General features: G+C 36.4%; 2 protein-coding genes across 2 annotated transcripts; one reads left to right on the top strand and one right to left on the bottom strand.

Moving 5' to 3' along the window:
* Nucleotides 1–1,985: 1,985 nt before the first annotated feature.
* On the bottom strand, nt 1,986–2,903 carry LOC110920139. Its single transcript, XM_022164372.1, has one exon. The coding sequence runs from the start codon at nt 2,901–2,903 to the stop codon at nt 1,986–1,988; it is 918 nt and encodes a 305-aa protein (XP_022020064.1).
* A 2,853-nt stretch (nt 2,904–5,756) lies between these two features.
* Nucleotides 5,757–18,476, top strand: LOC110920137. The gene is made up of 3 exons (XM_022164371.1): nt 5,757–6,137; nt 6,240–6,361; nt 18,248–18,476. Exons 1-3 carry the CDS (start codon nt 5,757–5,759, stop codon nt 18,474–18,476), a joined length of 732 nt encoding a protein of 243 aa, XP_022020063.1.
* The last annotated feature ends 4,506 nt before the right edge of the window (nt 18,477–22,982 follow it).

Genomic DNA, 22,982 nt, shown 5'->3' with positions numbered 1-22,982 from the left:
GGTGGTAGTGTATTTCACAGTCAAAATCCTTCACCGTTTCTAGCCATCGTCTTTGTCGCATATTTAACTCCTTTTGATCGAAGAAGTATTTCAAGCTCTTGTGGTCGGTGAATATGGTGCACTTTACCCCATATAGGTAGTGCCTCCATATTTTTAAGGCAAATACCACCGCAGCTAACTCAAGATCGTGCGTGAGATATTTCTTCTCATGTATTTTCAATTGCCTCGAGGCATAAGCTATAACTTTGCCCCGTTGCATCAAAACGCATCCGAGCCCCGATAGAGAAGCATCCGAATAAACCACCATATCTTCGACTCCGTCCGGCAATGTCAGTACCGGAGCTTGAGTTAACTTTTCTTTTAGCGTTTGAAACGTTTTTTCTTGATCGACACCCCAAACAAACTTTTCTTTCTTTTGGGTTAGCTTTGTTAGCGGTGACGCAATCTTGGAGAAATCTTGAATGAATCTCCTATAGTATCCCGCAAGCCCCAAAAAGCTTCTAATTTCCGAAGGGTTCTTCGGGGAACTCCATTTTGACACGGCCTCGATCTTTGACGGATCCACCAATACTCCGTCGGCACTTATGACGTGGCCAAGGAATTGTACCTCTCGTAACCAAAAGGCACACTTAGAGAATTTCGCATACAGCTTTTCTCGTCTAAGTGTCTCTAACACTTCTTGTAAGTGGTGTGCGTGTTCAGCTTCACTTTTCGAATACACCAAAATATCATCGATAAACACAATGACCGACTTATCCAACATTGGCTTGCAAACTCGGTTCATGAGGTCCATGAAAGCCACGGGTGCATTTGTTAGCCCAAATGACATCACGAGGAATTCATAATGTCCGTATCTCGTGCGGAAAGCCGTCTTCGGCACATCTTCTTCCTTGACCCTTAGTTGGTGATACCCCGATCTAAGGTCAATTTTTGAAAACCAATTCGCACCTTGTAATTGGTCAAATAAATCATCTATCCTCGGAAGCGGGTATCGGTTCTTTACCGTGAGTTTGTTTAACTCCCGGTAATCGATACACATACGCATGCTTCCGTCTTTCTTCCTTACGAACAACACCGGTGCGCCCCAAGGAGACACACTCGGCCTAATGAATCCCTTATCAAGCAGGTCTTGAATTTGGGACATCAACTCTTGTAATTCCGACGGTGCGAGTCGGTACGGAGCTTTAGCTACGGGTTTTGCGCCCGGAATCAATTCGATCCCGAACTCTACTTCCCGTTCAGGGGGTATCCCCGGTAAATCCTCCGGAAACACATCTCCATAATCTCGTACTACCGGTACATCTTCAATCCTCCGTGATTCTTTCTCGGGTTCATTTGCGTATATCATGAATGCCTTGCATCCTTGCTTCATAAGTTTGTGAGCTTTCAACATTGAGCACACTATGGGGTTACCTCCTTTTTCACCATAAATGGTGACGTGTTTCCCGCTCGGAGATGTTAGTTTTATCTCTTTACGAAAACACACGACTTTTGCATGGTGCTGGGCTAACCAATCCATCCCAACGACTACTTGAAATTCCCCCATTGACATCGGGATTAGGTCTATCAAGTATTCCTCTTCGTCAATGTTTAATTTGCAGTCTCGACAAACATTACAAACTATAAAACTTTTGTTATCCCCTATTTCAACTTCTAAGGGCACAGGTAATTTCATCAATACAAATGAAGGATGTCGAATAAATCCATGCGAAATGAAGGATTTATTCGCACCCGTATCAAACAATACACGTGCTGGAATTGAGTTAATTGTGAATATACCTGAAACCACATCGGGTTCTGTCTTTGCTTCAACCGCGGTAAGTTGGAAGGACCTAGCCTTCGCTTTGGGAGCTTCTGTTGGAGATTCTTTAACATCTCTCTTCCCAACTAAGTCCGGACATTCGGACTTTTTGTGGCCGGGTTGATAATAGTTGTAGCAAACAGAGACTTTTCCCGGGCATAGCGAGGCCGTGTGCCCCGTCTTATTACATATGGGGCATGGCTTGTCCTTGAAACGACATTCCCCCTTTGTGTCCCTTCCCACAAACTTTACAACTTGGCGACCCACCTTTAGCATCCACCCTCTTTCCCGATTCTCCCATTCGGGCTTTCTTTGTAGGGCTTGGATTCACATCATGTGTCCTTCGCTCACCTCTTTCCACTTGTTTCTTTAACTCGATTTCCCGTTCCCGGGCGGTGTTAATAATCTCCGTGAGGGTTTCATATTTTGACGGAGTCATAAATTCCCGGTACTCAGCACTCAGCATGTTGTAATAGTAATATATCTTTTGTTCTTCAGTGGTGACTAACTCGTCACAAAATCTGAGCTTATCCATGAAGATGCCTGTGATCTTATCGATTGTTTCACCCTTTTGTCTCAGCTGGATGAATTCTTCTTTGATTCTGTTAATAACCGCTTTGGGACTGTGGTGTTTAAGGAACAGTACCTTAAACTCGTCCCAAGTCATAACCCTCGCCGCTTCGGCTCCCATTTCCCTCTTTTTGTTATCCCACCAATCCTTGGCTTGATTTCTCAATTGACCCGTTCCGTAAGCAACAAAGTCACCTACGTCACAATGGGTTCGTTCAAACACTCCTTCAACATCACTTATCCATCTTTGGCAAATTATCGGGTCAACCTCCCCGTTATAGATTGGCGGTTTACACGCCATGAATTCTTTATATGAGCACCCTTTACGTTCTCCAGTTTTGTCTTTCATAAGGTTGACAGTATCCTCCAACCTTTTAACTCGTTCTTCTACGAGCGACAACACCGTGCTTTGAATCTTGTCTATAAACCCGGATAGACTGCCTTCAATTGCCTTTCCTACTTCCTCGGCAATTATTTCTTTCATTTGTTCGGTGCTTGTCGGCACCGGATCATTATTGTTCCCTTTCGACATCTTGAAACTGAAATGTTTACATCAAACATTAAACATTTCATTCATGACATTGCTTTGTTTGTTTCGGTTTAGCCAAGTTCCTAACTTGCTTTAACCATTCACATTTAATGCACTTTCCGGGTTTGAGTGTGTTAACACGCTCTTCCCATGCATAACAATTCATTTCTCATTCCTTACATAAGACATAATCTACTAACATAATAAGTTAATTCTTATCGGACGATCGATCAAGCTTGAACCGAACACTTTGTTAACAACCTTAAGCTCTGATACCAACTTGTAACACCCGTCTAATTTTCTAAATTTTAATAATAGATTATGCCAATTTTAATAAAATACTTCATAAGTAACACAACTTTCATTAAAGAAGGTCATAAGTAGTACCAACCCTAGTCAACTACGACTAAGTTAAAATGTTTCAAAAAGCTGTTTAGAAATTGTTTACAACCCATACACAAAGTCTATTAGAGTTTTAAAACATTGCGGAAGCTTCAAAATGTAGTGTTCGGTTCTTCATCATTCGCTCGACCGCCATCCGTAAGATCCACTTCGTCACCTATGGTCAAAACCATTAAAACATTAGTTTTGACATTATTATATAGTATATAAACACGAGATCCAACATCTGATTATGAATAATAAATTACAAGTTTTTCTGGTTCCACCGTAACTTACGGTGTCACCGTAAGTTACGGTAGGTCCTGGAAACTTTTGGTCCGCCGTAAGACAGGGGCAAACCACCGTAAGCATCTGACCTCTACCGTAAGTTACACTAGTCCCTGGAAATCCATATCTTGTTTAATTTGTTCGTTACACTCAACCCCAAATTCCGGATTTCGCTTTTCTAGCATAATATTATTTTAAATTCTCGTATTTCTAATATGTTATCAATCAACCAATATCAAAGATCAATCCATTATATTCCGAAGCATCAACCATGCCTTATTTTGATTATTCGACCCGTTTGGCTCGTCTAAGGAATCCTCCTTTTGTGACGACTACCAACGAGTTCTAACCAACTTTGACCTATTATTCTATGTAGCGACATCTCCGCTTTAATTCAAACAACTCTTATTCTAAAAATTCAATTACGCATTATATGATTATCAAAATCTACTTAATGTAACGGGTCAAGTTACATACCTTCAAAGCAAGCCCTTCAAACGTGTGTCCACACCGGTTTGCCCGCTAGATGTCCCGGCTTCCTTTCCTATAGAGTTCAATCACTGTATGTTCAGAACTCTTTGTTTCACATACATAACGCACATTTTGTCATTCATCATAATCATGCATTTTTAACTTACAATTCAGTTTTCAAGCCTTCTTTGAGGCATTTCAACAAACACTATAAGGGCAGAATTTTTACATGTTTAAACATCAAATCTCTAGTTTATTATTTAGCCCTAATTTCACATCATTCAACCTTTTTACATGATTGATAATTTCAAATTTTCTGGAATCACTTCAAAATGGTCAAATTACACTAGATTCACAATCTATTTCCTAGTGTTTATCAAATTACACATAACCCACTAATCACCTACAATGGTGTTCATGGATTCACCCAAATTTTCTTATGATTTCAACTTCTATTTGTCTAGGGTTTGTCCCTAAACACCATAGTTGTTCCTAAATCATCATAAGACACACATGCAACTAACAATTCAGATTTTCCCAATTACATGAGAAACTCAAGTTGAGGGTTTTCATGAAATTTTACATACCTTGTAATCCTCTTGTGATGAGGATCAGTAATCTATGCTTTAATTTCAATTTCAACTTGGATTAAGCCTTCAATTTGCAAGTTTAATGAAGTTTGAGGGTTTTGGAAGAGTGGGGATCGCCCCTGGTGTGCTTGTTCGACCAGCACCTCCTTTTTGGGGGTGTTTGGTTTGTTTTAGTTACTTAATTAAAATTCAGTTTCAATTTTTACCACTTAAGCCCCTCCACTTTAATCAATATTAAATTTAGTTGCGTTTAACCCTACTATCAGTTATTTCTAAACTTGTAACTAACTAGATTAAAATTTCTAGTTAGTAAATTCTTGTGTTTTTATACTTTATAACTCTAATATAAAGTTTTATATTTTCGGGGTGTTACATTCTGGAACTACTAAAGAAAGAGAAGCTCTACGCAAAGTTCTCAAAAAGCGAATTTTGGATTCGCGAGGTACAGTTCCTTGGTCATGTGGTGAACGAGAATGGTATCCATGTGGATCTAGCGAAGATCTAAGCGATAAAGAATTGGGAAAATCCCGAAACACCGACTGAAATTTGGCAGTTTTTGGGATTAGTGGGCTACTACCGCAGATTTATCGAGATTTTCTCCAAAATAGCTCAACCGCTAACTTCCCTTACTCAGAAGGACAAGAAGTATGACTGGGGAGACAAGCAGGAAGAAGCCTTTCAACTACTCAAAAACAAGCTATGCAATGCACTGATACTATCCCTACCCGAAGGCACTGAAGACTTCGTGGTATATTGTGACATTTCGCGTCAGGGGTTGGGTTGCGTGCTCATGCAACGCCAAAAAGTCATTGCTTATGCATCACGACAATTGAAAGTACATGAAAAGAATTATACCACCCATGACCTGGAGCTAGGTGCGGTGGTATTTGCCTTGAAGATTTGGCGACATTATTTGTATGGTACTCGATGTACTATCTTCACAGATCGCAAGAGTCCGCAGCACATATCTGATCAAAAGGAGCTAAATATGCGTCAGCGACGATGGGTTGAGTTGCTGAATGATTATGACTGTCAGATCAAGTATCATCCTGGAAAGGCAAATGTGGTAGTAGACGCATTAAGTCGAAAGGAAAGGGTTAAGACCCTAAGGGTTCGAGCTTTAGAAATGACAATTCGGACGAATCTCACTTCACGCATACATGACGCACAACAAGAAGCCCTTAAGAAGGAAAATCATAAGGCTGAATATCTCCGAGGCATGGAGAAGAAGTTGATGTCAAATGAGGAAGGAATCTTATACGTTATGGGACGCATTTGGGTTCCACTCTATGGCGGGATTCGAGAGGTTATCTTTGACAAAGCTCACAAGTCGAGGTACTCGATTCACCCAGGATCGGACAAAATGTACCAAGACTTGAAAGAGTATTATTGGTGGCCAAAACTCAAAAGTGACGTAGCCGTTTATGTTGGAAAATGCCTAACCTGTGCTAAGGTCAAGGCTGAATACCAGAAACCTTCTGGTCTATTGCAACAACCTGAAATACCCGTATGGAAGTGGGAGCAAATTTCGATGGACTTCATAACGAAATTACCTAGGACTCCTAGAGGACATGATATGATACGGGTAATAGTGGATCGATTAACAAAGTCTGCACACTTCCTGCCAATTCGAGAGAAAGATAGCACTGGAAAATTGGCAGAATTGTACCTTAAGGAGATAGTGGCACGTCATGGAGTGCCTATCTCGATAATCTTAGACAGAGATGGACGGTTTGTATCAAGGATTTGGCAATCCTTTCAAGAGGCCTTTGGATCTCAATTAGATCTAAGCACGACCTTCCACCCGCAAACAGACGGTCAGAGTGAACGAACCATACAAACACTGGAAGATATGCTTCGCGCATGTGTGATGGATTTAGGTGGCAACTGGGATACCCATCTACCTCTAGTTGAGTTTTCCTATAATAACAGCTATCATACGAGCATACAAGCCGGACCATTCGAAGGTCTATATGGCCGTAAGTGCCGCTCACCGTTGTGTTGGGCAGACGCTGGAGGTAGACAGTTGGTTGGTCCCGAACTTGTTCAAGAAACAACCGACAAAATCATGCAGATCCGAGAACGCATCAAGGCGGCTCGTGACCGACAAAAGAGTTACGCCAATCGAAGACAGAAACCTTTAGATTTCGAGGTAGGTGACAGGGTTTTGTTGAAGATCTCACCTTGGAAAGGTGTGGCAATGTTCGGAAAACGTGGGAAGTTGAATCCACGATACATTAGGACATTCAAGATCTTAGTAAAGGTTGGTACCGTAGCATACAAACTGGAATTACCAGAAGAACTGAACGGTGTACATGATACGTTCCATGTGTCAAACCTTAAGAAGAGCCCGACCCAGGAAACAGTTATCGTCCTTGCGGATGAGGTGCATATCGACGACAAACTCCGATTTATAGAACAACCTGTTGAGGTAATGGATTGGAAGATCTAGAAAAAAAAGAAGGAGTCGCATTAAACTTGTCAAGGTACGATGGAACTCTAAGCATGGGCCAGAATACACGTGGGAACGCGAAGACCAGTTCAAAACCAAGTATCCCCACCTTTTCAAGAAAGCTCCTGCGAGAGATAGCTCAGCTTGAATTTCGGGACGAAATTCTCTTAACGGGGGGAGACTGTGACAACTGTCACTTTTCCATGTATTTCCATACAATGTAAACAGTAATTGTTCTTTAATGACTGTGTATGCTTGGACCAATGATATGAATGATTTTCTGATTACTCTTATATACATACAAATGCATTTCATGTTGCAAGAATGTTTATCATTATTAGATGCAACACAATGTGGTTCAATTAGTCCACAGAGCAAAGTTAGCACAGTTATCAGACAAACTAGAAGTACTGACAGGAGTTCAGTACTAAGAAAGACATGATGACAAGACACAGAATGAGCCCTAAAACCAAGAGTTGCACTAGAATACTGTGTAGGAAAGTAGGGATCATAAAACTGGCTTCTGAGTGATGATTTAAGTGCTGGAAAGTGCCCGAAACACACTAAAACTGCAGAATTCTGCAGAAAACCACAAAATTCAGCAATTATCAGCTTTTAAACTCCAAAATATAATGCAGAAATGTGGTTTAATGATCCAGAATACTTTCATAAGTGTTGGGAATCAAAACTGTCATAAAAGACAACATAAACACACTAAACTGTGCAATTTAGCACCTTAATGAACCGGTAACCAACCGGACACTACCCGAAACATCAAAATTTCACTAGAAGCATTGTTTTATGTTTCAAAGCTAGTTATGATCACCAAATATCACAACACATCTTAAAAACCCTAAACATCTAAAACACTAACTAATATACTTGAAATCTAGCTATCTTGCATAACTAAGGATTGAAACCAAACTAACACCCCCCCCCCTCATTTAACGGTCACAAGTGGGTCCCCCCACTTGTGATTTCTTTTGTGTATTTTATTTGATTTGTATTATTGATTTAGAACATAAAAACCAAGGGTTAAAATGTTGTTGGAAGATTTATTTAAAAACCACAAGACATTAAGCTCTTTTCATTTTCACTTCAAACCAACTACATCTTCTTCTCCTCTCCCTCAAGTAGCTACGGCCCAACACCCCCATTATACAACCACTATTTCCAACTCTTTCTCATACAATCCAAGGGTTCTCTAAGGTGTAAGAAGCATATCTAAGAAGCTTGGAAGCAAGGGAGCTTGAAGGACCTCATCTAGGAGCTTTTATCCACTCTATTTCTTCATCATCTTCATACTTGTTCTTCCCTAGCCTTAGAGCTAGTAGTAAGCTCCTTAAACCTTGTTCTTACTTTTAATTTTAGTGGTTCAAGTGTTATGTAACTTGTCAATCTTAAGAATCTCAAGAAAACATAAGCAAGAACACTAACATAAAGCTTAAAAACAAGAAAATCAAAGATGTTTAAGTGTATGTAGTATACTTGTTTGTTGATTTCTTGTGATTATGATGTAGATCATCATATGAAGCTTGCTAGATGATGATTAAACACATGATCTAGCAAGTATAAGGATGGATCTTGAGAAATTTGTGATGATCATCCTTTACGTAAATCATGAACTTGAAGATGAACTTGTTTTAGTGTATGATGAATATTTCTACAAGTTAAAAGTCTTGAAAATAAAAGATTTCAAAAATAATATTTTCAAGAAACTAAAGTTTATTACAAGATTTAACATGAAGTTGGTTTTTAAAGAAAGCAATCATGTATTAAGGGTTAAAACAAAGACAGTAAAGTATATGTAACCAAAAAAATATAAGAAGATTGATTTTTGAAAAATCATCATACAAGTTGTGAAGAATGAAAATTCACAAGAATGAGTTTTATAAACTAAAAACCATGTTTTTAGAGATAAATAAGATTACTAAACAACATGTGAAATTACTACACATTTTTGTTAAACTTCAGGTTCATGACATGTTGTTAAAATGCATATTATGGCTCATGGTAAGTCTTGTGTAAATTGTTGATGATTGATGATGAGTTTTTAAAAGAAAATTATATGTTTTTAAGCATGGAAACCTCCATTTTTAAGGGGAAACTATGGCAAAATTTTTGTAGAAATTAAACACTTAGAAAAACATTTTCAAACAAGTGTTTACAACTAAATTTTGATCATGGTTTTCATATAAAAATTTGCCATAATTTTTATTACAAAAATTACAAATATTGGATGTTGGTTTTTGATAATAAAAATCACTAAATGTATATTTAGGAAAATATATATTTAGATGTCACAAAATTGTGTGTTACTTGTATATTGATTGTATTAGTTATATTATTTTAGGAACTTGAAATAATATAACACATCAAAATACCAAAATTTGAAATATAAAATATTACCAAAATCCCGAGAAAATAAATATATAATTTATACCCAAATATTGGACAATCGGACATATGGACTATAAGTATATATATTCCGGAAATAAATTCGTAACGTAACAAATGTGACGAACGGTATTTTTGAAACCGAAGAAACGGTAAAATATGGATTTTTATAACTATTACAAAATATATCATAGTCAAATAGAAAATATATTATTTTTCTAAAGTTAATCTTAAAAATATATATTATTTTTGAGATATATATGAAGGTATATTTATTTTTGCCAAGTAAAGTTATAGATATTTTCTATAAAAATTCTCTTAAAATATGAATATTTTAAGAATATAAATTTGGTGATTTTTAGTTGTCTAAAAATAATATTCCGGAAGATTAATTACAAAATTAAGTATAAAATACTTAATAAATACAAGAAAATACGTATTCCTATACGTACAAATATACACCGGAATACACCACCAATACTTGGCAAAATACACATGTATGAAAATACACAAGTACAAGTATACCCATACTTGAAAAAATACATATGTGAAAAATACATAATAAACCAAGTTAAAAATATATTGTTTTGACAATATTCCAAATAAATGGATAAATATAATTTAAGTTAAAATATTATTATTTTAACTAATAATTATATACTTTGGACTTATATAATGTACATCAAAGATATAACTCAAGGTATACCAAGAATTCCAAAATAAGTCTTAACGAATAAGACTAAGAGTCGTTACACGACCTAAGCGTCTAATTAAACATAACACGTGTGTAGGTAGTTGCACGACACCAGGAAAAGGCCTTTGAGTTTACGTGACAGCAGGACGCAAAACCGTGAGTTAATGTCCCCCCTTTTCTTTTAACTGTTTTCAGTTTTATAACTTCGGCGGTGAAATACATGTTTCAAATGTTACAAACCTCTACAAATGGTATGGTTAGCTAAGGAATGAACTGTTAGATCATGTGAATGGTGGGTACAACACTTAAGACCATTAATCCTTGTATAAGGACCGAGGGGCATGAGTGATAGATCTTTTTGGGTGTTGCGAGCCCCACCCATGGGACCGGGAGTTGGCCCATGAGGTGACTATGTCGTCCCCGCCGGGTGGACCGGTACAAAATTCGCTAGGTTTGATCCTTCCTACACCATTGCACACATATTAATAACCTTGCAAATCATTAATTGATCTGTTCATAGACGCTTTCATAGCGGTGATCAAAGGCATACTTACAAATGTTTACAAGGATATTCATGCGCACATACAAAAACACATGAACTCGCTCAACTTTTGTTGACGTTTTCAAATTACATGTATTTCAGGAAACTAATGGATCTGGCGGTGTTTGAAATATTTCAAGAAGTCTTTTCAAGAAGTGGGGTCATCCTATTTTGGAAGGGTTTGATTTGGATATCCTATCTTAGATATGACATACTAATCAAAGCCTTGGATTTAAAGTCTTTTGTTTTAAAAGTCCTTCATGGAACTTGTTACTACTTGAATGGTTGTAAACTTAACTTGAAGTTCGTGGTTTGAAACTTAACAATTTATGGTTGTATTATTTTGGAAACTTTTGAATGGATGATTGTCACGTTTTTAATCATATAGTTGTTTGTTATAATTGAATGCAATGATATTGAGCAAGTCACACATCATACTCTTCCGCAAAAGTCAGGGTGTGACACTCCAACCTTCACCCCAAAGATAAAATAACAAGACTAGAACCCAAGCATGGGACCGTGCCAGCCGGGCATGGGCCGTGCCCCATTCAAGATTCCAGAAGATAAAGACAAACAGAAAACAACAAGGGACACGGGTCTGTATACCCTAAAGCGCAGGTAGTGGTCAACTCTCAGATTCGCAAATTTGGGTTTGCACAACAAGTACAGAAGACACGGGGCCGTGCCGTTGATACACGGGGCCGTGTGTGTAGAAGAATTGACACCAGCATTAAATGAAAGCAGAGAAGGGAAGGATACGGGGCCGTGCCAACCAGGCACGGTGCCGTGTGATGTCACACCCTAAAAACATCGCAGCGGAAATACAAATGTGGCGGTGACGGAGGTTGGTACCCTTAAATATCTTAGTAGACGATGCAATGTTTATTTTGGACATACAACTTATTTAAAGCATAAAGTTTAAAGTTTAGAGTTTAAAGTTTAAACATAAACCACAACCATGACTTAGTTATTTTGATCCTTATGGATCCAGATAAACAAGGTCCCAAATTAGTTTTAAAAGTTGTCCAAAGCATTGTTAAACACGACAAGCATCACTACAACAAGATATGCCAAAATCCCGAAGCCGAACTCATGTACCTGAAGAACCCATAAAATCAAGTGTAAACACAAAGGAAGGTGAGTTCACATATTCAAATTCGTAACAATTTGTTTTAGGAAAACTTTCTTACTATGAATTTTTATAGCAAAACATCCATATATAATTAAGAAAGTAAATTTTATTTCCTTCATTGAAATCCGAAGGTCAGCTATCATGAGCGTTTTCTGAAAACCTCCGATACAGATCATTTTCCCAAGGTTTATATATTAAACTTCATCCCAATTGTTCAGATTCGCAAGTTTGCAAGACATTACGAGCTATATATCAACTGTGAGGGTATAATCAAGCTAGACACATAAAAGAATATAAATTCGTCGCTTGACTTGACATGGAGCTACCGGTCACGACGGGATGATCAACCCGATAGACCTATCAACAATTCCACGCATGCAGTATTAATGATTAAATTGGCCAAGATTGCGCCAAGTGCCATGTAATTGGGTCACTCAATATGGCAGCCTCATTGAACAATATAAATATCCTACTAAAAAGTTAAATTTAATATACGGTGTTATTCAAACACTGTCATCCTCCCCATTTCTCCTTGAAACGTATTTATATCAGTCAAGTTCCCGTTTTCCTCGAAAACAAATTTTATACCATACACATCTCCAAAACCATGTTTTCCTTAAAAACATAACATATCATTTCCAAACCATATTTTCCACGAAAATATTTTTATACTTTATTCAAAGGCATATTTTATTCAAAAACGTATAATTATCCTTTTTATGGCATGTTCTTCCCCCAAAACAATATATAAAACAATAAAAGAGGGGTTAGTGACACTCACCTTTGGGTGCGTTTTTATATTAGCACAATCCCTCAAATTGGTCTACATGTCCTAAATTAAGTAGGAACGATTTAATAACCAATTATTCTACTAATACCTAAGTTTCTCCAATACTTAGAATTTTCACATAACTTTGAGATTTTCTCGAAAAGTCTTTATTTTGATTATGTTGGCGTATTTATATATATATATATATATATATATATATATATATATATATATATATATGTGTGTGTGTGTGTTCATATATATATATATATATATAGGACAAAGATCCGTTAGGAACCACCCTTTATTGTGAGAACCGCGAGAACCAGTGTGAACACAAACAGTAATAGCTAAAAAAATCTAAAAAACACCCAAAATTTTTTTTTTTTATTTTTTTACTATTTTTTATATAAAAATCGCTACTTTTAGTATCCAAAAAAAAAAAATTTTTTTTTTTAATTTTTTTTTTTAAAAAAAAATTTTTTTTTGGCTACAAAAAGTAGCGATTTGAACATAAAAAATAGTAAAAAATAAAAAAAATTTTTAGATTTTTTTTTGATTTTTTTTTTTGATTTTTTTAGATTTTTTAGGTTTTTTGGGGGTTTAGTTTTTAGCATTTTAGCTTGGGGGGGTGGGGGGGGGTTTAGGTTTTTGAGGGGTGGGGGAGGGGGGTTTAGGTTTTTGGGGGGGGGGGGTTAGGTTTTTGGGGGGGGGGGGGTTAGGTTTTTTCTTGGGGGGGGGGGTGGGGGGTTTAGGTTTTTGGGGGGTGGGGGTTAGGTTTTTTTTAGGTTTTTTGAGGGTTTTAGTTTTTAGCATTTAGCTTGGGGGGGGGGGGGGGTTAGGTTTTGGGGGGGGGGGGTTAGGTTTTTTTTTTTGGGGGGGGGTGGGGGTTTAGGTTTTTGGGGGGTGGGGGGTGGGGGTTAGGTTTTTTTAGGGTTTTTTTAGGTTTTTTAGCTATTTTAGCTTGTGTTCACATTGGTTCTCGCGGTTCTCGCAATAAAGGTGGTTCTCGCATGAACCTTACCCTATATATATATATATATATATATATATATATATATATATATATATATATATATATATATATAAAGATTTTCGCAACTTGAACAATTTTATTGGTGACCCTCATTATGTTATATCCGTTATCACACCCGTTTATATACAATATATCTATGATTTGCGCTTCGTAATATATTTACATAAACATGAACATATTCATCGAATATCGTAATTCACGTATTTCATCAACTTATATATAGTTTATCATTTTTAAAGTATTCATATACAAAATAACTCATCAAGTTAACCTATGTATTATTTTCATGCTGAACAAATAAATTATATATTTAACGTGACATTTAACGAAATTACCGTTTTAACCATACAAGTGTACATGCATAGTCTTAATTCCTACTATCATGTCAACACTTAATATATCACATTACATATATTCATATTCACATATCATATGATAACACATATAGTTCACCCTTGAAGAACCCGTTTTCGCGTACGTTGAAATATGCGTATTTTAACATTTCGGTAACGTTTTCGGGCGTCGGAAGTCACGTATGACTAGCCAAACACCAAGGATACTTAATATAAGTTAAAATACTTATATTTATCATAAAAATATCAGTTTACAACCTGATCTAAAATAGTTTTACAAAAATCACTTTAAAAGCCGGTTTTTACTGTTTTAACGCATATTCTTGTACCGAACTTTACTATAACTTGATATTTTAACACAACACCCATTATTTATTGAATAAAATGGTACTTATATTCATGTTAGTGCAGATTTCATGAAAGTCACATAAATCATGCAATTTCACCCATTTTACTACTTTTTAAGCTTCATGTACAACATGCAAGACCATCAAATTTATGACACATCTTTGTATCATCAAAACACATCCTATATCATCATTTTAACCTGCATACAACCTAAATTAATTCATCATTCATATATCATATCATTTCATCATCAAATCACCTTCATATCATCATCTAGTCATCACTAACACTTATGTACAAGTATTCAATGCATGACCATTATTTCTACATCATCTTGAAACTTAAATGCTCATCAACACATATTTATCACATCTTCAAATAATCCAAAACATCTACTTCACTTAAATTATTCTTCTAATCATTTTGATTTCATTGCATATAACATTCTTACATATTTATGAACTATCAAACAAAACTCATATACTAGCACATATGCATACATATATATGTATAGGCCACACATATGCATCCCAACATATACTTTTCACCTATTTAACTCAAATCATCATCATCTTCTTTGCATAAATCAACTTTGATCAAACATGCAACAACTTTTCAAGAATCATCACAATCAAATATCAACTTTTAAACAAAACACAATCTCTAGCACATACACACACACACACACTCATGGCCACACACACATATATATATACACACATGCTTCCATTTTTTTATCTTGATTAAAACCATTTTCTTGTTTAGATTTCAAGTTTGTGAAGAATTCCAAGCTTTTGGGAAACTTTCCATCATCATCATCATCAAGAAATAAGAACATAAATTTTTAAAAGGAAGTTTATACCTCACACAAATTTTTAATGAGATTTTTGATGATATGAAGCTTGTTCTTCTTGGAATTCGCCTTGGAAACTTATTTGGATCTTTAAACCAACTTGAAACCTTCTTGAAATGGACTTGATTCTTCAAGATGAGGTTCAAAAAATTAAAATTGGAGGTGTGTATGAGTGTGTACGGTTTTGGAAGAGAGAAGGAGAAGATTTTGTGGAGTTTTGGTCTTTGAAAAAATGCATAATATGGAGTGTTCATGCATTTACAATGATCACCAAACATGTAGACACTTGGCACAAATGGAAAAAGGTGGGCACTCCATGGGGCCGCCACCTACATCCCACTCACACATGAGACGCATATACATATGCATATATTATATATATTAGGCTAAAACAGGTGTTTTACTGACTACATGATATTTTATCTCGCGTTTTAAGACATTTAAAATTATTTTTTTCATTCTATATAAATCAACTCACCATAATATCGTTGAACAATATTTTATTTTCCTTGACTAACTGCATTGTCTGTATTTTGTAATATACGCGCGGTATTGCGCAGTATGCGCTTAAATCCGCAAAATAGAGATTTTAAGCGTTTTAATAAATTTTTCTTTATGGATATGATTAAAAATAGTATTTTAATCATAATGGAATATTTTTAGGATTTTAATACTAACCGGGCAGTCACCGACGTTTGTTTCGCATTTTGTTCGTTACGCGATAAGCGTTTATCTTATTATTGCCAACATAATTTTTAACAAAGTTTGGATTTACCAACACATCAAATATTATATATTAACACCAAATTTAATAAAATATTTCCTTTATTTATTCACACCACATGTCACACTAGTACGGTACAGACTCAAAATAGTCGGGTGTCACATGTGAAACTACTATTTTCAAGTATAAAAGGAGGTGCTTGGCTCATTTGCAAACCAAACCCTTAGCAAACCACTTCTCTCATGCCTGCCACCACTCCACCATCACAATACCACCATCATCCACCACCACTTTCATCCATCATCCATCCTTAGAGTGTGTGTGTAGTCTCAGGATCCAAGATCGTTAGTAAGAGTTTTTGTCAAACAAAAGTCATGCTTGGATAATCTCTTACATCACTTGGTGAAGACAAAATCATTTATGTATTACTTTTGATTTCCTAGCTTTGGTAACTTTTTATTTGGGTTTGTATTAATGACTTTAATAACTAGTTTTTGTATATTGAAGGTGATCTTTACTTAATCATTTCTTCATATTTTGTTGATTCACTCATTCATGTCTTTACGGTCTATATAAAGCTCGTTAACTACTTGGAAGGGGGTTAGAAGGGTGGTTGGGTAAAGTTCTTGCCTCGTTCAGTGTATGGATCCTACGAGGACCTGATTCAAGCTTATTAGGACTTCTCTTGAGGCAGATAGCATCAAATTGGGGGAAGTAAGAATGACTTGTAATCCCTTATAAATTAACTACTATTAAAACTTTAAACCAGCCTTGCGGGACTGTATCCCTGCTGACTCAGACCAATATGGTTGAGGGTAGCGTTGCCTCCAAAAGAGGGACATGCCACTTTTTGCATTAATAACTTACTTAATTATCTTTTAATAATCCGGCCTTGTTGGACTGTATCCCTGCTAACTCAGACCAATATGGTTGAGGATAGCGTTGCCTCCAAAAGAGGGACATGCCACAATAACTAAGATAATCTCTTAAAATATCCAAAGCGAGGAAATCATCAAAGGATAAATAAATAATGAGTCGGATCCAAGTGATTATATCTTGTCTATCTGTTTTAATTATTTTATGTCTTCATTTTTATTTATTTAAAAACAAAAACAAAAAATTTTCTCTATATTCGGTTAGATTAGACGTCGACGATATTCCGGTATTAAAAGCTCTTGTGTCCTTGGCTGACCTCGGTATCTTACCATCACTATACTACGCCAACGATGGGTGCACTTGCCCCAGCGTGTTGTAGAGAGTGATAGTCTTATATCGTGTTTTATAAATTTAAAGCTTGATTAAAGGGTAAAAAAGGTACTAAAATTACATAAAAAAATCGTACACGCTCCGACACGTCATTAAGGTAGATGGATTTCTTAGGTCAGAAGTTATTTGATGAGTTGAGGGAAATTGTTTTCCAAAGACTTGCCCAAGCAGTTCTTTTAGTTTAGCATCTGGATGCCGATACATCAATTCATTTTTGATCGAGTAAACTACCATTTTGGTCCCTATGGTTTAGGCAGTTTTGCCACTTTAGTCCAAATCTCAAACCTTTTACATCTGGGTCACTGTGGTTTCAGTTTTATTGCCATTTTGGTCCAAAAATGAAATCAGGTCTTGTTTGTCTTATAAAACCCTGCTATTTTGTCCTTTTCCTCAAGGGCAAAATGGTTATTTCATTTTTATAAATAAATACCAGCCGACATCTCCTTTCCTCTGCATTCTTCATTCTTGAATAAACCCTAATCTACAACACCTCCATAGCTGCACCCCATCTCTCTCTGTCTATCCGGCGCCTCGTCTTGCTGACAACGAACACCCACAACCATCCCTCAATCTCTTTTTCTCCTTTTCATCTCAAATACACCACACCACACCATCCCCATTCCGCCTCGATTTAATGGCCGGCCACCACTGTGGTGGTGGCGACGAGAGGGAGAGAGAGAGAGAGAGAGAGAGAGAGAGAGATCGGAGAAGATTCTGTCCAGAGTGTTGATTTTAATCGTCGATTTGATTATTTGATTCTGAACGGAAAAACAAACTTCTCCGGTGTCAAAACATAAAACAGGGGTTTTGATTTTTGTGTTTGATTTTGAATTCGAAACGATTCTCGATTGTATGAACGATCTGGGTGTGTATATGATAATTTTGAACAGGATTTGATCACAGGTTTGATCAAATCTTTGAAATGGATTGATTTTGATTCTTGATCGAAAAACAGGGATGGAGTTTTCTAGTTTTGGTTTGATGATAATTCATAGGATTCAAGATTGATTAAACAGGGGATCAGATTGTTGATTGTGTGTTTGTGATTACAGGGATGGTTGTTTCAATGATGAGCGGTGGTGGAGGTTGAATTTGAGAGCGTGTTTGGTGGAGAAGAGTGGTGGTGGTGTGGTGGTGGTAGTGAGGTATGGAGTGCGTAGGATAACTGTGGAGAGGGATGAAGACGCCATTGGAGTAGAGGTTGCAGATAGGGAAGAAGAAGAAAGGGGGTGGGGGGATAGGATAAGGGGATTTAGAGGTTTTGGACCATTTTGCCCCTGAGAAAAGGACAAAATAGCAGGGTTTTATAAGATAAACAAGACCTGATTTCATTTTTGTACCAAAATGGCAATAAAACTGAAACCACAGGGACCCAGATGTAAAAGGTTTGAGATTTGGACTAAAGTAGCAAAACTGCCAAAGCCACAGGGACCAAAATGGCAGTTTACTCTTTTTGATCCCTTCTTTTCTTATTTCATCTTCATATTTCTTCAAATCTTCTGCAGACATCTCTTTTTGCCCTTTGAGATAGTTTTTGATAGCTAAAGAGACATTCTTTGTAGTGGGAGGCTCTTCTTATGGGTATGTTCAAGTCTTCATAATTTGGGCTACTTGGGACTGAGGATTTTTTTTCGTTTTGATAAGGGTGGGGAGTATGGTTAATCACTCTAGGGTGATTGAGTGATTTTCTACCCAATAATATTATGCCATGTCAACTTCCCATTCCACTCCCCATTTTGCACTCAATCAGGGGGTATGGTTAATCACTTTAGGGTGTTTGAGTTATATATTTTTTGATTTGTTCTTCTCTCCTCTCTCCTCTATCTCTCTCCTCCATCACCCTTCTCCACCTTCGGTGACTTTACACCGATTTCTCACCCTCTCTCCTACTCAAACACCCTAACTCAATCATGGGGGTATAGTCACCGATTGGTGACACCCACTCAATCACCCACTCCCCACACATCATACCCCCACCCTAAGACGCTACCGACTCGAGATGAGATTCTAGTTACCAAATAAGAATTACAATTTTTTATTGCAACAAAAATTTTGATTTCGAAAGACCGGTTCTTCTGATTTCTTTTTGATGCATTATGATTGAATCAAAAAGAATTCGATTCTAGTTTCAATTTTTCAAGCCATGGAATCCTTGTGATGCTATGTTCTTCAGATTTTTATTCAAAATTTTGGAGTTGATCAACCGGTTCAAAAGATAATCCAAAATGATGGGTTGGTTTCGGTTTAATGATATCAATTGAAAGGGTGTGATTGGAAAACAGGGGTTAAACACTTTCTTTTGATTATAATTTCTGATTTGATCGTTCCATGATTTCGAGGTCCTTGTTTAGGGTTTAATAATCTAAATACAGAGTGGGAATCTTAGAGAGAATTCTTACCAATTTTATACTTGCATACAGGGGCGGAACTAATGAACACCCAGCCGTAGCATGGGCTACGACTCAACTCCGTAGTCGCAGTGTATTTTTTTAGACGTTTAGCAGTAACTAGGAAGTAGTTTATAATTTTGTATATTTATTATTTGCTAGGTTTTAAGAGTTTATTTTTGTTAAACTAGTTTATAAGATTTAATTCGGTAAAGCCTAAGGGCCTTTTTTTGGCTCGCCTAGAGCACTTGAATATTCAGGATCGGCCCGCCCCGTAATGTAGGTAAAAAAATTTCGTTCTATAAATGTACAGTAAAAAAATTGAGATACCCCTGGATATTTCTTCTAGTTCCGCCACTGCTTGCATATGCATCGATTTAATAGAGTTTGATAATGTTACCGTTGATGTGGAACGTGATTGATGCGTTGGTTTCTATGTACGAAGTGGAACATGAACGATGCGTTGTTTTCGATTCATATAGGGAGTTTGAAGGACTTAGTGAAACAACTTTTTGGATGCCCTATTTCTGCGTTCTTCTAGATTGAAGATTTTGAGGCCATTCTTTCTTAGGCGGTTGGTTAGTTATAGAAGTTATTCTAGTTTTTGTATAGGGCATGTAGATTGCGGTGAGAGGGTTGGTTTTGGTAAATGAAGATGTGCGATACTTGCACCGGTTCGCGAAATATCACATATGTTCATATTGGTTATTTTTAGGTAAAGTAAATGAAGATGTGCGATACCTGAACAGACGAAGGATACAATTTAATTTAAATCTACATTGCATGCCAAATGGTATGTATAATATAATAAAATATTCTAACATATGTGACTTTTAAATGAAAGGGTATGACTCAAGTTGATAATTCTATATACGTATAATTATTTTGGTTATCCAAAATATCTTAAATATGCGATTTAAAAAAATATCTCAAATGTCCGAAAAAGCCAAAATTAATAATTAATATGTATTATTTAATAACTTTTAGAAAATAACAATTCAGATATCTGAAATATCCAAAAGTTTATAAAAATCAATATCCGAATTCGAAAATTTCACATATCCAAATTGTTGGATATTTCGGGTTTGAATTCTGATATTTCATATTCGGTTTCGAATTCAGAATTTTTTTCACACCATTGATACCATATCATGGTTATCCACTAGTTTGGTGTTGCTAATTATTAAATAGAGGTTTAGTATAGTAATTTAATTAAAGAGTAAAGGGTGTTGGCAAAAGATACCTTCTCGGGTATTTCTAAAGAATAAAGATTATTTTTACATGCATACATAATGTACACAATAAATGTTTAACAACGAGTTGGAGTTACCCGCGCGTTGCTGCAGGATATTGACTACATTGATCTCATTTGCTGACGAAAAACCATTTATCATTTATTGAACCGAAATATGCAATTCAATTATGTGTTAATAATTAAAATGAATGGATGTGAAAATACCCTTCATACCTTTCTTGTTTAAAGTGAATCTTTGATGAACGAATGCCTCATTTGACATAACAAAATAAAGAAACACTCTTAAAAAAAGTAAGGAAAACATAATTGATGTAATGATAGTAAAGACTCAATCTAATTCCTATAAGAGCACCCGTAGTGGGCGGGCGAGGTTTTTTTCAAAATCTTCCACCAAAACGCCCAATCTCGCCCGATTCCCACCCCTCGGCATTATATGGTGTTTTTTTCGAAAAAAAATGGTGCAGCGTGGTTTAAATCACACCAAATGGGGGAAGAATTGACCAATCAGATTTGAGCTTGCATTGTTTTGTCCAATAACATTTTTTAAATTGTTTTTTATTTTATTTTATTACAAACATAATGCCCCACAATCCTCATATCTCCACCACACCCATTTTAGAAAACGCTCATAATGTCCCATTGTTAACTGGGCTAACACATGACGGAAAACGCTCAAGGGTTGATCATGCCCAGTACGCATGTTCTAAGCATACTAACACAAAAAAACAACAAAAAGATTAATATCATAACGGTTCTTGTAATCCGTAAATGCTTCAAAAACTTTACCCACAGTTTTAAACTTTTCAACTTCTCTGGTAATTTTACAATTCCCAACATTTTCACTTTTCTTAATTATTATTCATCCATCCATCCATATAAAAGAGCAAATAAAACACATCTCTCCTTTTCTACACATACAATCTAAAAAATTCATAAAAATTCAAGACCACCGCCACAAAAGAACAACCGCCACCACCACGCCACTGATGTACCGAAATTGTTGGGTTTATTTTGGCTCCCCGTCTAAACTCTTCTAACTATTTATTTATTTTGGAAGCCGAGTGATAACATTGCAGGATATTTTTGGTGGTGGTGGTGGCGGTTATATACGGTGTGAAACGGTCGCAGACGATGGGAGAAACGGTGGTCGGAGGAGATGCGCCGTTTGGGTTTCTCTTCCTTTCGAACGGCGATTTGGTTGTTAGTCGTAAAGTCACGACCGGTTTTTTTGACTGTTTTTTGTCGGTGATGGTTTAATGTATATGTATGCATATTTCATTTGAATGGATGTCGGGTTTTTTTTCACTGTTTTTATCAGGCGCGTCATTTGGTTACCAGTTGTGTAGATATATATAATTTCATTTGATACGGCGGTCGCGGGTCAGCGGTAGAGATGGTGACGGGGAATTAGAAAAGAGATGATCGAATCGACGGTGGTTGTGGTGGTGCTGTAAATGTAAAGTCCAGTTGTTGTTCGGTTGATCATTCATGTGCAAGTTTTTTTGTCGGTTTTAATGTTTTTGTTCGCAGCGTCAGTTTGAGAGTTTGAGTGTCTGATTCTTGGCGGGTGCACCGGGTTATATAAAGTCCGATTGTTGTTCGGTTTTTCATTCATGTGAAACTCAGAGAGAAAAACAATCAAAATGAAACGGTGCCTGTATATTATACAAAATCTAAGAATTTTTAGTAAAGACGTATTGGTTAGCCGGTCTTAAATTGAAACGGTGCCTTATCATTGAAGCGGTGCGATGATGCAAAGGCAACTTAAGTTGCTTTTTGTATATATATGAGTTGACGTAACCCGCGCGTTGCGGCGGATTGTTGATTATGAATGACCTTTTTATAAGTATATGAAATGTGAAAATCTTAAGCTTTCTTATAGAACATTCATTTCGTTTTGACTAACATCCCATACGACATCACACTAAAGCATTTTTTTAACAAAGTGTTTTGCCTAACCAAAACTATGATGTCACTTTTTCAAAGCAAACCAAATTAAACCCTTCTTAATTAAATTAACACCAAAATCCCTCTTTTGTTAAGTGTTTTGCTTAACCAATTGCAGAACATCTCCTAAACATTGTAGTTTATACATACACGTTTCTTAAAATACAATATTTTATTTAAAAAACCGTTTAAAAATCA

Source organism: Helianthus annuus, chromosome 11, assembly GCF_002127325.2.
Source record: "Helianthus annuus cultivar XRQ/B chromosome 11, HanXRQr2.0-SUNRISE, whole genome shotgun sequence".
Taxonomy (NCBI): domain Eukaryota; kingdom Viridiplantae; phylum Streptophyta; class Magnoliopsida; order Asterales; family Asteraceae; genus Helianthus; species Helianthus annuus.
Note: the sequence above shows the minus strand (reverse complement) of the source record. Positions and strands in the feature narration are given on the sequence as shown.

What these genes read in the sequence shown, in the direction of transcription:
- LOC110920137 (XM_022164371.1), top strand. Translation starts at nt 5,757, where the DNA reads ATGACAATTCGGACGAATCTCACTTCACGCATACATGACGCACAACAA. An exon ending in TGCAACAACCTGAAATACCC is followed by an intron (nt 6,138 to 6,239) that starts GTATGGAAGTGG and finishes CGATTAACAAAG; the next exon opens with TCTGCACACTTCCTGCCAAT. An exon ending in ATCTTAGACAGAGATGGACG is followed by an intron (nt 6,362 to 18,247) that starts GTTTGTATCAAG and finishes TTGTGATTACAG; the next exon opens with GGATGGTTGTTTCAATGATG.
- LOC110920139 (XM_022164372.1), bottom strand. Translation starts at nt 2,903, where the DNA reads ATGTCGAAAGGGAACAATAATGATCCGGTGCCGACAAGCACCGAACAA.